At 38.4% G+C, this 14,871-nt stretch overlaps 1 protein-coding gene across 1 annotated transcript in view; it reads left to right on the forward strand.

The window, feature by feature from the left end:
* The window catches only part of LOC141297454 (voltage-dependent T-type calcium channel subunit alpha-1G-like), a 225,544-nt gene extending 212,764 nt beyond the window's left edge, over positions 1-12,780 (forward strand). Inside the window, exons 25-28 of the mRNA XM_073827887.1 lie at positions 2,516-2,638; positions 6,251-6,440; positions 6,529-6,698; positions 11,177-12,780. Coding sequence (XP_073683988.1) covers positions 2,516-2,638; positions 6,251-6,440; positions 6,529-6,698; positions 11,177-12,037 — 1,344 coding nt within the window. The 3' untranslated portion in view covers positions 12,038-12,780. The remainder of the gene's footprint in view (positions 1-2,515; positions 2,639-6,250; positions 6,441-6,528; positions 6,699-11,176) is intronic.
* The last annotated feature ends 2,091 nt before the right edge of the window (positions 12,781-14,871 follow it).

The following is a 14,871-nucleotide window of genomic DNA, read 5'->3' on the forward strand; positions in this document are numbered from 1 at the left end:
AGGATTTCGCCTGCTGACGTTTGAGGATTTATGAAAGAGATTGCGCATTATTTCTCTTTGAACCTAACTGAGTTTAACCTTGTGTTTCTGATATAACTTTAATATCTGAGGACCATTAAACTTCAGGATATCCATCATGGCTACTGAAGGAAGGATATATGCATTCTGACTCTCAGGGGCGGACTGGGACAAAATTTCAGGCCGGGAAATCTCACACTCATCCAGGCCATCCCAAAAACCCATAACAAATTCTGAAACCATGGACAATAAAAAAGTATAATCCACTGGCTGGTGCCACGCAAAATAATTAAAGATTATCTCTTGAACTTCCATTTACCTTTTTATAAAAATGTAAGTATTACATTAGGACCATGTGCTATTGTTTTATCTTGCCTAAATGTCAAAACTGTTGGCCTACAATAATAGCTACATCTTGAATATATCTTTAGTAAAATCCTAATACTGAATTTTTTTTTTTTTTTTGACATTTTGATTACAATTTGTATAACCAGAGTTTTTCTACAAATACCATTTACTACAAATACCAAGTGTAGCAAAACCTTTGTTAATTTGTAGTTACCATAGTTTAACTTTAGTAACAATGTTTCTCGTTTTTTAGTGAAAACATGGTTTATTTTTGTAAGGGTTGTATTGTTACAAAACGTGTTATAAAACAATGTGAATATTTGTCTGCTAAGTCCTACTCTTTACAAGTTATGCCATTTTGTTAATTTTTCAGCAAACGGACTGCTATTGATAATATTTGCGAGCAGTTTAATGCTTAACTAAGTAAACAAAACTACAATAGTCTATTTACAGATGTATCTGACCTGTAAATGAAGTACTGAACAGGACAGTTTCGACTCTCTGCTCCACCTGGGCTCTCCATTCTCGAGTCTTGCATTCTTTTGGCGGACGCGCGGATGGGCGGAGCGTGCGCATGGCGAATTGCGTTGTCAGTCAAGACGAACCGGATTACGATTTATAAGAGTATTATTACTGAATGGCGAATTTGGAAATAATCACTTTAGTACATTCGGCAGGCAACAGAAACAACAACAACAACAATATATATATGAAAATAAAATATGAAAAAAAAAAAATGGCAGCGGGCCAAATTGGCTGCCAGGCCACCGGGAATTGTCCCGGTTCTCCCGATGGCCAGTCCGCCCCTGCTGACTCTGGAGGTTGTTTCCATCAGGGCTGAGCAAATTTCTGAATTGAAGCATTGATTCTCTTTCAGTTCATGAGTGTGAATTTGAATTGCATTAAACATCCCTTACAGGAAGTTGAATTGGAATGACAGGAAGAATTATAGTATTTCATTTTAAAAAAATTCAAATTATCTGGTCTGTAAACTTTTAAACAAAGCTTTGTCAAGCCACAGTTTTTCTTGACAAACTGTTCTTTCCAAGTTATGTGAATTTCTTTGAATTTTAATTCTACTTCCTTATATTAAAGGGTTAGTATACCCAAAAATGAAAATTAGCCCATTATTTACTCACCCTCCAGGATGCTATGTGTATATGACTTCCTTCTTTCAGATGAATCCAATCGAGTTATATTAAAAATTATCCTGGCATTTCCAAGAATTTAGAATTGCATAGGTGGGAGTTTCTGTTCATTAGTCCAAAAGAAGTCCAATAAAGTGCATCCATCCATAATAAAAAGTGCCTCACATGGCTCCAGGGTGGTGAATAAAGGTTTCCTGTAGCAAATCGATGCATTTTTGTAAGAAAAATATCCATATTTAAAACGTAATAATCACTTTAATCTAGCTTGTGCCAGCTCGCACAAACCAATGTTTGTTTACAGGAGCAAAGGAAGTAAAGTTTCCTTACTTGAGCAAAGAAAAAAACAGTCTCCTCTTTTTTTTACAAATTCTCGTTTTCTACATCTGATTCTTGACCGTTGTTTTGTTTTGATCTCTTCACGGTGCATTCGCGTTCATCACTTCTGAGCGGCGCAGTTGGCGCAAACTAGAGAAAAGTGATTATTGTGTTTTAAATATGGATATTTTTCTTACAAAAAAGCATCGATTCACTACAGGAGGCCTTATTTACCCCCCTGAGCCATGTGAGGAACTTTTTATTATGGATGGATGCACTTTTATTAGACATTTTTTGGACTGATGAAGAGAAACACCCACCCATGCAATTCTAAAGCTTGGAAATGCCAGGATAATTTTTTATATATCTCTGATTCGTCTGAAAGAAGGAAGTCATATACACCTAGAATGCCTGGAGGATGAGTAAATAATGGGCTAATTTTTGGGTGAACTAACCCTTTAAGATTCAAATTGCAATTCTTCTGTTTGGAAATTAAAACCCCTTCTTGATCAAAATCCAAATGGCACACAACTCTGAACTGTTATCTTTCGCAAGAATGAACTAACTTCATCACGTTTAGGTGTGTTGATTGACTTGCACTAACCTGTGTGATAGTCTGTGCGTGTCTTCTAACTATGCATGTGCTGGTTGCCCGTCTCACTCTTGGCTCGTCTCTTCTTCTTTAGATTCCTCTAGCCGAGATGGAGGCTCTGTCTCTGGCGTCGGAGAAATCCTGGTCCTTAGCTCTGACGGATGACTCTGTCCCAGATGATTTTAACCCCCTCTTACTAACCAGTCAGGAGTGCAATGTATTTAACAGTAGAGCAACGTTCATTTTCCACTCCTGCCTCTCTGCCTTACACTGCTTCCAAAGACATTTTCCCTCTCCTCCCTGCTTCAGTATTTGACCCTTATTACTTTAGCCCTAGGTCTTTTGGCCCTATAATAGATTCCAGTTTTAGCTAAATGTTCTTCAGAGGGGCACCTTGAAGGTCCCCTTGGTTTCTTGGTACCTGATGTTGAAGAAAGCATCAAATTGTAATGACACTACTAACCTAACTACTAAATTTTGCATTAGCTGCTTTCGAATAAATGCAGGTTTTCCAGTGTTAAAAAGTTTTTCTGAAAAGCACCAGCTGAAAAAATCCTATGATAGAATATTAAGTCAATAATTTCTACTTATTTACACTGCAGTTCAAACATGTTTTTGTTTTGAAAGAAGTGGCTTGTGCTCACCAAGACTGTATTGTTTTAGATTAAAAATACAAAAGATGTCTTTTCTATTCTGATATATTTTAAAATGTTATTTATTTCCTGTGATGGCAAAGCTGAATTTTTATCAGTTATTACTTCAACCTTCAGTGTCACACAATTATTCAGAAATAATTGTAATATGCTGATCTGTTGCTAAAGTTACATTTTTTATTATGTTAAAAACTTTTTACTTTTTTCAGGATTATTTGATAAATAGTATAAAAGTTTATTGAGTTTATGTGTTCTAAAGTCAGAAGTCCGAGAGATTTTTTTCTCACAATTGTGAGTTTGTATGCTACAATTCTGATTTTTTTCTCAGAATTGTGAGAAAAAGCGAGTTATAAAGTTCAATTCTAAGGTAAAAAAAAAAAAAAAAGATTGATATTTTCTCAGAATTTTGAGTTTATGTGTTCTAAAGTCAGAATTGGGAGAGATAAACTGGCAATTCGGAAATTGTGAAATAAAAACTCACAAATTCTGACTTTTTTTTCTCAGAATTGCATGATATAAACTCTCAGCAGCAAGTTATGAAGTCAGAATTGTGGCATATAAACTTAGTCATACTTTTTTTTTGTCAGAATTGTGTGTTAGTTTCCTGCAATTCTGACTTTTCTCAGAATTGTGAGTTTATGTGTTCTAAAGTCAGAATTGAGAGCGATAAACTGGCAATTTTGAGAAAAAGTTTGAGTCACAATTGTGAGATATAAACTCACAATTCTGACTTTTTTCTCTCAGATATGATGATATAAACTCTCAGCTGCGAGTTATAAAGTCAGAATTGCAGCATATAAAGAATATAATATAAAGATATAAAGAAATTAATCTCTCGCAATTCAGATTTTTTTCCCCTCAGAATTGTGAGATATAAGCTCACAATTGAGTTATAAAGTCCTGATATTTTCTCAGAATTGTGAGTTTGTGCTCTAAAGTCAGAATTGCAAAGATAAACTGGATATTCTGATGAAAAAGTCACAATTGTGACTTTTCTCAGAAATTGCAAGTTCACATCTTTTTCTCAGAATTGTGTGATACAAACTCACAATTGCGAGTTATTAAGTCAGGCAGATTTTTTGTCAAAATTGTGTTTATGTCTCGGAATTCTGACTCGCAATTGTGAGTTTGTATCATGCAATTCTGAGAAAAAGATGTGAACTTTTGCTTTTGATCAACTTAATGCATCCTTGCTGAATAAAAGTAATGTCTTTACAAAAAACTAACTGAACTTTTGAATGTTAGTGTACATATAAATAGGTATTTCATTTATAATATAATATAATTGCTCCTTCTAAACAGCTTCAATTTGTGTAGAATGCCACAAATGACCAACCAGAATCAACTATTTCAGAAAGTTAGCAACTTCCTTGCAGTAGCTTGTAGTTTACCCCTACTACTACTACTTACAGAACAGCCTGACTGTAGTTTAGCTACATTAGCTACATTACATATTAAGTGCGTATCTTGTATATTTGCAAACTAGATTCCAAGCTTCACTAACACAGTGACAGTTTGTTTTCTGACCATGTGTAGTCTGATGAATTTGTAAAAGTAGAGCATCTTCTTTATAGTGACTTTATGCAGAGCTAAGAGGCGAGTGCGTTTGGAAGCTTTGGGGGTTTCTAACCGTCTGCTCCTCTCTTTCTCTTTCGCTCTTTCCCTCTCTCTCTTTACATTTCGCACCAGCCTGGTGTTTGTATGGTCCAGTCCAGTCAAGTAGAATAGTATTACCTACCGCCTGTCAACCTGCTCCTCTCCTGTCTGGGTTCTGCAGCTATGTCCCTGTTCTTCCTCCCACACATCTAAAGGCCATTTCTAAAACTCTTCTCCATCTAGTCTCTTCATACTTTTTAGATGTTCCTGTTTGCATCCTCAATTTATCTGTCTTCATATCTACCTGTCTGTTATTTTATCTTTTGTGTATTAAAAGTGAAGTTTCTCCCTAGTACCATGCTTCTTGAAAGAACATAGGAGTGTGGTATGGGGTCGGCTTCTGCTGTCTGCCAGCTACAGTAGTACAGGCTCTGGGCGCAGCTTCTGAAGGGAGGAGGCTGATGGTTTCTGTCACTTCGCAATTGAAATCATATTCATTGTCTCAGAACTATGCCCATAGATCCATTAATAATTTATACATAGCATTTCTCAGATGAGTAGCCTGTTCTCATTTTTCTGTGGTATTTATGTGGATGAAAAATGTTCACTGAGATGTGCATAACTATATCCATAAGTCCATAAAGCTGGATACAAAAATGCCACCATAAATTGAAATGGGTGTGTAAATGTTACCCACAAAGAACGATAATAAACAATAAAGTGGAAAGGGAGTAAATCTACTCAAAACACATTTAATCACATAATGATGAGAATATAACAGACAAATATTAACAAAACTGAAACCTGTGAGTAAGAATATGTGGGCTTGCATGAGTTATTTCAAGGAAAATTTCACCAAAAATGTTGAAAATGTCATTATTATTTATTACCACCATAACTGTTTACAAAGTCATTTCAAACCTGTATTACGTAAAATTTTCCATAACAATTATACATTCTAATAAGTGTTACTTCAAAAAAGGACACACAAACACCAAAAAATTATCAAATATGGTTCATAAGACTCATTTAAAGGGATAGTTCATCCAAAAATGTAAATGAATTCATTATTCATTAGTTACTCAAAAATTACAGTTGAGCCACTGATGTCACATGGACTATTTTATCAATGTTCTAAGCTCTCAGATTTCATCAAAAAATTGTGTTCTGAAGATGAACGAAGGTTTTACAGGTTTGTAACGATGTGACAAAAACTAATTTTTGGGTGAACTATCCCTTTAACAGATTAGCAAACCAAAATTTTAAAACTGAGTCAGTGTGTTTGATTCAATCTGATTCATGAATTATTCAGTCTTGTGTACTGGATAAGGAAATTCACTCAAAAAAATAATTGACATATTCATACAAGCAATAAGCATTTGCATTCATACTTGATCAGTCTCCTCCCTATGTCTAGTGCGCAGTGATGTTTGCCTTTCATTGTATGCTAATCAGTCCAGCCTCTATGTATTAGGTACAATGTGTGTGCGTGTGCGTCCATGTGTTCATAAGGGCCCCTGATGCTTCAAACACAAGTACCAGCTCTCACCTTGACTTGCATCTCTTTTAATGCCCATTAGACCACAGCTCCAGCAGATCCCCCAGATCCTCAGCAGCCAGATGAGCCAACGGATGAACACTTACTGTACGTGAAGAAGACCTCAGTGGGCCGCACGCATTCCCTCCCCAATGACAGCTACATGTTCCAGCCGCTGCAGCCCAACTCAACCCACAGCACCCACACAACCTCACCTCACCTCACTCAGACAGGTAGAGCACTGCATTCCGCACTATATTTTGGAATTTGTGTGTACAAGAAGTCAATAGTTGTGTAATGTGAAATGTCTCCTCACACAAGGGTCTACAGGCTCTATTCAGTCTCAAACAGAAGAACCCACACAGCACTTGACTGTGCCCACAGATTTGTTCAGACCGATCAGTCCTCATAGCTTATCAGACTCAGAGAGCATCCCACGAATCCCCCCACCTCGACGGGCACACACTCTCTCACGAACCCTACGCAGACAGGTGAGTTCAAGTTCAGTCTTCTTAGTATTTTCACTGCTTTTTTTTTTATGTGTTCTGCTTACAGAGTCTGTTCTGTTAACTAATGTTGATGCGCTCTGGGTTTGTTGATTGCCAATAGTAGCTCTGTTCCAAAACCTAGTGAGCTGCCTCAAGAAATGAAGTACTTGTATACAGTTCAAAAGTTGACATAATACATCTTGCAGAATCTGCAAAAATCTACCAAATCAAGAGGGATCATACAAAATGCATGTTTTTTTTTTTGTTTGTTTGTTTTTTTAGCACTGACCTGAAAAAGGTATTTCACATAAAAGATGTTTACATATAGCCCACAAAAGAAAATAATCGTTGAATTTATAAAAATTACTGTGTTCAAAAGTTTACATACAATTGATTCTTAATACTGTGTTGTTACCTGAATGATCCACAGCTTCGTGTTTTTTGGGGCTTTTTTTGTGATAGTTTGTCTTAACCAGGTAAACTACACGCTGTTTTTCAGAAAAATCCTTCAGGTCCCACAAATTCTTTGGTTTTTCAGCATTTTTGTGTATTTGAGCCCTTTCCAACAATGACTGTATGATTTTGAGATCCATCTTTTCACACCGAGAACAACTGAGGGACTCATATGCAACTATTACAAAAGGTTCAAACGCTCACTGATGCTTTAGAAGGAAACACAATGCTTTAAGAGCTAGGGAGTGAAACCTTTTTGAATTTGAAGATCAGAGTAAATTTAACTTATTTTATCTTCTGGGTAACATGTAAGTATCTTCTGTAGCTAATAAAGGGCAGTACTAAATGAAAAACAAAAGATATTTAGGCAAAATAAGAAAAATGTACACGTTTATTCTGTTCAAAAGTTTACACCCTTGGCTCTTAATGCATTGAATTTCCTTCTGAAGCATCAGTGGGTGTTTGAACCTTCTGTAATAGTTGAATATGAGTCCCTCAGTTGTCCTCACTGTAAAAAGATGGATCTTAAAATCTTACAGTCATTGTTGGAAAGGGTTCAAATACACAAAAATGCTGAAAAACCACAGGATTTGTGAGACTTGAAGGATTTTTCTGAAGAACAGCAGGCAATTTAAGTGTTCAGGACAAACAAGAGACTCATGAAAAACTATCACTACACAAAAAAAACATCATTCAGGTGGATCATTCAGGTAACAGCACAGTATTAAGAATCAAGTGTATGTAAACATTTGAACAGGGTCATTTTCAAAATGAAACTATTATTTTCTTTTGTGGACTATATGTAAACATCTTTTATGTGAAATATCTTATTCAGGTCAGTACTAAATAAAAAATAACATGCTTTTTGTATGATCCCTCTTATTTTGGTAAAATAATGAACATTTTGCAAATTCTGCAAGGTGTATTTAAACTTTTGATCTTAACTGTGGTTTAATACACAACTGTTCAAAAGTTTGGAGTCAGTAAGATTTTTATATTGTTTTTGACAGTCTTTTGGCTGTCCGCCATTTTCTCCTCACTCGAGCAGCTGTAGCAGCAACAATGTCTTGTAAGCAATGCAGGTGTTTTATAGTTGGATGTAAAAGTGAATATAAGAGTAGGGCTGCACGATTAATCACTGACAAGCTACGCCAAATCACGCTCAAAATCGCATTCGATTATGAGCGCGATTTGGCGTAGCTTGTCAGTGATTTATGCCTCTGTGTATTAATTGCCACTCCAGTTGAACGCACATGATGGAGATTTACTACTAATCAAAGTACCGGCTTCATTGACTAAACGCGCCTCACAACATTGTGCGATTAATCGTGCAGCCCTACAAAGGAGTCTTAATTTTCTCCCAACATTAGAGCCACTGAGGACGCAGTGGATTAGTCTTAATTTTAATGATAACTTACCACCAAATACACAAAAAATAGAAGAGAGCGGTGGAGTAAGTAGTAGCTCATTATCATTTAAAGAGCCATGCACCGAAACGGGTCACTCTTGGAATAACCTCAGTATCAGAAGCAGCATATGACTCTTTAAAATGTTTCCTCCGACAGCTCACTTCAGCTTTGTAACAGAGCAGTGTTCTCTCTGCTTGTCTCCTCTCATTACGCATAATATTCCTTGTCTATGGATTGTGATTGGAGACTTATGGGAATGTGACTGGTATGAAGTCTGACACCTCTGCACTGTTGATCTCTCCCTCTGGCTAGTATATTTCTTCTCTAAATCCTTCCTGCATTCTCTCCTTTTTTTCTGCTGCTTTTTGGCCTGCGTACCCTCTAATGTGACTTACTCCGAGCAGCTCAGCATGGTACAACCCAAGCCTGACCCCGAGCTGCTCCTGAGGCACAGATACTCCTGTTTCTGAGAGAGCTGGAATGGGCTGCTTGGTTCAGCTGGCCTCCAGTGCCACAGATCCTTGATCTCCGTCCCCAACTCTGTCCCTCTTTCTCCTACCACACCCCTTAAATCCCGTTCCTCCAGCCCAACGCATTTCACCATGGCTACTGTAAAGGCCAAAACTGCAGGGTAAAGATCAAGGGGAATAAAATTAGTCAGCTGACTTCTCATACGCCAAAATGAGTTACATTATATATGAAAACAGTCCAAAAAATATGCATTCAAACAGTATTACTTTAGCTTTTTGTTTTTAACATTAACTTACCAAATTGCATGTCTGTAACAAATTCAACTAACAACAATAATATATTTGTATTAAATTAATTATATATTTTTTGCTGTCCTAGACATGCCATTTTAGTCATTCGACATGCAAATATAAAAACATGTCCTGCCACTAGAGGGCAGCATAGTTTCAATCATACAAGTTGCAACATCGAACAGGGGACGCTTATGACTCAGCCTCTTACTCAATGTCAGCTAACTTTCCAAATTTGACATGGTTTCCTCCTGATCTTTAGCCCCTCCCAAAACACCCACCCACCTCTCTCCTACTGGGCTGGTTTCTCTCTCGGACTCCCTTGATTAAAAGACAGTTTTAGGTAGAATTCTGAGAGAAGGAGACCCCAGAAAGAGACGTGGGTCTTGTGGCCTGTCGCAGTAGCCCAGTGGCTCAGAGTGCAGTCTGCCAAACAGTGCCTGTAGTTTTGCCCTAGGGTAAATGTTTCTCTGCCCTAGTTAAAACAGTACATCTATTACAAACTTTTCTCTGAAAGTGCAATTGATATTGTAAGTTTTCACCTATGTGACTTCACCCACAGCAGTAGCAAGTACAGTGCTGCTACTCAGGCATTGTGTCAGCTTAGTTCAAGTTAAAGAGGAGACATAAAGAAGATATAGAGCAAAAGGAAGACAAATATTTATTTGCTAATTTCTCCAGTACACTTTCTGATTTTTGTGAAAATGCACACAGTATATATTTCCTATCAGCAAAGGCAAAAACAAGGCCCGGGGCGGTTCTAGGGTCAGGGGGTTTTCAGTGCTTTGCCCAAACCTCTGTGAGTACATCTGAGTCATCGTTTGATAAAATATTAGTGTATTATAAACTTTAAAGTAGGTGTTGAAATGTTACATCTGGAAGGTATCATTTTTATAAAGTAAATATTTATATATTACTAGTAAATGAAAAAGGTCTAATTTCTTTGCATGACAGTAGTTCCATGTATCCCTTCAAGCTTTTCGTGGTTGCGTACAGGTTTTTAAGGGAAAAATAGTTGTTTACCAAAGTTTGCGAAGTTCGTGGCCTTGGCCATGGTCTTCATAAAAGTTTGCCAAGAGCCGCAAGTGGTCAGGCTCGAGCACAAAGGTATATTCTGTTCTCCCTGTAAAATATTATGTGCGTATTGCATCTGGATGGAGTGCAACCGCTCTGACCAAAAAGTCAATAGATCCTCCACTTTCCTCTTTCATGTCTGATTTATATAGTGGATTACTAGAGACCTGACATTAAAACTCAAAGTAATAAAAAAGAAAATTGGGGGTATAAGCCCTGGAAGCCCATCCCTAGGACCGTCCATGAGACTGAAAGGACAAAGAATGTTTTCAACTAGTGGTTAACTGGTTGTTGAATTAAGAATGTTACTTCAGAATGTCTAACTGCTATTAAGCAAGTTTTGTAGCACAATTTAAGCACTATTTTTGTGGGTTAAAGGTTTAATGTGTGGTCGGGATGTTTTGGTACGTTTTCTGGCGAGTTAGCTGCGTTTGATACTGTACTTTCAAGTTTGATACAAACGTTTCAAAAAAAGAAGAACATTAACATTAGATTCTAAATGTTGGCTACCTCTGATTGGGGCTACGAATGCATTCAAAACAGATGCCCTGAGGCAGTCTTTCTATTTTTCTAATTTCACCTCCAATATTTTTAAGCAGAGAGCTTGTGGAGTGCAATGCTAATGGTGAACTCCACTCTAACTCCACGGCTCCCCTCCCCTTCCACTAGCTTCTACACCCCTAACATCTCATACTAACCAGTCTCCCTCTCACCTGTTCATGTCCTAATCCCTAATGTTACCCCTTACCTTCCCCTCACCTCCTCCCGTCCCTGCTCTCTTTAGGTGGCAGTGAGTGCTGACTCTCAGGAGACTCTATACACAGAGGGAGGGGAAAGTGAGGGTTCCCTGGGGCTTAGGGAACTGTTGGACCCCCCTATCAACCTTCCACCTCAGCAGCAGCAGCACCAGCCTTCCCTCTTTCTGGTCCCTGCCACTCCAGGCGCCTCCCCAAAACCATCGCGACCTAGCGTCCACACGCAGCACAACCCCTGCGACCAGTACAACGTGTTTTCCAGGCCTTCCCGCTCGCCGCCCCTCGCATCACTGGCCACAAGGAAGCAGGAGGAAACGGACTCGGTGGATCAGGAGGTATCCCGAATTATCCGGTCAGGGCTTGCAGGGAGGAGCGACGACGGGATCGGAGAAGGGACAGGAGAACAAGGTGCAAGACGTCAGCTTAAGAAGTACCACAGTGTGGACACTCAGGGCCAGCGAGCTCTGCTGTTACCACGGCCCTTGTCCTGGCTTGACGACCCACGTCGGCACTCCATCGAGGTGTGCTCATCCGTGGAAAGCAGTCCCCAGCGCAGTTCGATCTCCTCGGGCTTCGTCTCACGAGCCGACAGCCTCCAGCAGCAGTCCTCGCCACGAGCCCGCAAGAAAAAGATGAGTCCGCCGTGCATCTCCGTGGATCCGCCCGAGGGTTCGGAGCTTCCGGGAGGCTTGCACCCTGCTCTAGGAATGGTGCCACCCCCGTTGCCTAGTCGGGACACTTGCCTGAGGAGGCGCGCTCCCTCCAGTGACTCCAAGGACTCATTTGATTTGGGTGGAGGAGGAGATGCGCTGCCTCAAGAGGGCAACCCAAACTCCAAGCTATTGACTCTGCCTAGCTTCTCGTTTGAGAAAACAAGCTCTGAGCACTGAACACTTGACTTACACATTCACACACACACACACATACACACACACACACACACTCGCGCACACGACACACGATGCACTCTGTGTATCCGTGATGGTGATAGTAATAGTAATAATATCTTAGAGAGTAATAATGCTAAATGCAACAATGGTGAATACTCCATGATCATGAGGAATAGTAACTATACCTTGTATTTTTATCTCTACTGCCAAAAGAACACAAAAGGATGTTGTGCTGAGGATTAAACAAGCTAATAACAGGACTCTCTCTCCTCAAAAAACCTCATGACCTCCTCATGGAGGTGAGCGCAGAGCCCGGGGGAGGGCGTCCCCTTCTGGCTGTTGTGAAGACTTCACAGCACTGTATTGTTGAACTCCCTAAAGGGCACTGATGAAGGTACAAAGCAATATGAACGTTTTAGAGACACTATTTTCTTAAATTATTGGGCCATAGTGTTTGTAAAGGATGTAGAATTTCTTTTTTCGATTTCGTTATAGTTTTATTTGTGTCTTTTTGTGATTTTTCTCTTTTTCTCAATGTTTAAATTGTTTGTTGTTTGCTTTATTTTTTCACCATAGGATATTTTTAGCTTTCTTGTTTTAACAAAGACAAAAAGAAAGAAAACATTTTTCAAAGTGCCGGGATCCATGTATTTGTAGGAATAATGATATTATTATTATTAATAATAATGATGATATAATATATCTCTTTAAAATAAAGCATTAAACAGCTCTTTGATTTTTAAGCACAAGTATTAGACTGGTGTGCCCTGACTTAAGAGTCTATCGAACCCATCTGCGGAACGGATTGTGTGCTTCTTTAATGGCAGTCTTTCAAACAGAAGGGAACACATGCTTACATTAATTGAAATCATGAAGCAGAAAATCACTGCAAAACACGCACAAGACACAGAAAACCAGTTAACCATTTCTGCATTTCTCAGAACCAAATTTCTGCATTGAGTGTATTAATACATTTGTATACATCAAATTCATTCTGATATGCTGATTTGCTGCTCAAGAAACATTTATTATTATCAATATGTGACCCTGGACCACAAAACCAGTCATAGGTTGTACGGGTTTATTGTAGCAATAGTCAACATTGTATTGGTCGAAAAAATTATCGATATTACTTTTATATCAAAAATTTCAGATCATGTATAAATCTCAATTTTACAAAATTGACTCTAATGACTGGTTTTGTGGTCCAGGGTCACATATTGTTAATATGTAAGAGAAACAGCTTTTATTTATCTGCTCTTGATGACCTGGAAAACCTAAATTGAAGGGATAGTTCACCCAAAAATTAGAATTCTGTCATTAATTACTCACCTTTATGTCGTACCAAATCTGTAAGACGTTTGTTCATCTTTGGAACACAAATTAAGATATTTTTGATGAAATCCAAGAGCTTTCTGACCCTGCAAAGACAGCAACAAAACTACCACATTCAAGGCCCAGAAAGGTAGTAAGAACTAATCAAAATAGTCAATGTGACATCAGTGGTTTAACCGTTATTTTATAAAGATGACTTTTTGTGCACAAAGAATTTTTGATTTTTCATTTTTGGGTAAACTATCCCTTTAAGACCTAAATTAAGAACTATGTGCAAGAACAGATTCATCCTCATGAAAGATTATCATCATCCTTGTGTTTATTTTGAAAGGTAATTTTAAAATAGAAATTTACCAAGGCCTTATAGTAGCCACCAGCTTCTCAAGTGACTATAAAAAGGGGTTATTTACATATTGTGCCACCCTAACCTTATATTTTACACTACACACGTGCTAGTTAAGGTACATTTAGTTCTTGCACTTAAGCCTCTCTCGGAATCAAAATGCATGTTGATTGAAGCTGTTGTCAAGTGCTCACTGGAGCGATTCCCTTTGCTTTTCAAGAGAGTTAATCGGCACATCTGCAGACCTTCTTTCAAACTCAGGAAAGCTTGCGTTTCACAAAGTCCAACTCTGTAATATACCCTTATTTCGCTTCAAAGTGCTGGATGCAGTCCAAATCTGTGGCTGCAGTTTGTATATAGCTTCAGTGTGTGTTTGAACCTTGTTTGTGTCATTGGACCAATTTCAGAATGATTTACTCGCTTCGCTTTAGCAATCCACATAAGCTTTCTCCAATCCCACTTGAATTATGCATGTACAAAATGCATTGTGAGTGGTATGCATCTGGATGGTGTTCATAATTATTGTAGGATGTGCAAAGCACTTAATGATGTTCTGTACAGCTCTGCACTGCACCAGACATTTGGTTACCGTATAAAGACTTTATTAGCGGTGTGTAATTCTACCTCTAGGATATCTCTAGTGCGGATCATTTTGACCAAGGTGATGCTAAAACAAAAGAATGCAAATGGAAAGTGTCATCTGTTTGCTATAATATTTAATACTTTGTTACTTCAAACATTTGGCTAACACATCAGAGTGAAACCTCTTCTTTGACACCGAAAGAAGATGATGACGTTTTCACTCAACATTTTCCATTAAACTGCAAAATCCTGGAAAACAGCTTGAGTGACCAGATGGAAAAGGAAAACATTGAAGTTATTGGTAAACATCCTCAGGAGGAAATGACAATTAACCTCCGCTGTGCTTCTATGCATGTAGATCATTTTAGCAGTTTGGCTTCTCCCTGGGTTCACAACCCTGAAATGAAGCCTGATAGCTAAAGACTTTCGATATTCAAGCTCTCCTTCCCTCCATGCAGAAGATGAGTATTGGAAAATCTATGATAACTTCATTTACTTAACACGCTGACTCAATCAATTCGACTTCCAAAACATGACGCAGTTCCCGTTGAAGACTGTGATAAGATGGCCTAGT

This window comes from Garra rufa, chromosome 22 (genome assembly GCF_049309525.1).
Source record: "Garra rufa chromosome 22, GarRuf1.0, whole genome shotgun sequence".
Taxonomy (NCBI): domain Eukaryota; kingdom Metazoa; phylum Chordata; class Actinopteri; order Cypriniformes; family Cyprinidae; genus Garra; species Garra rufa.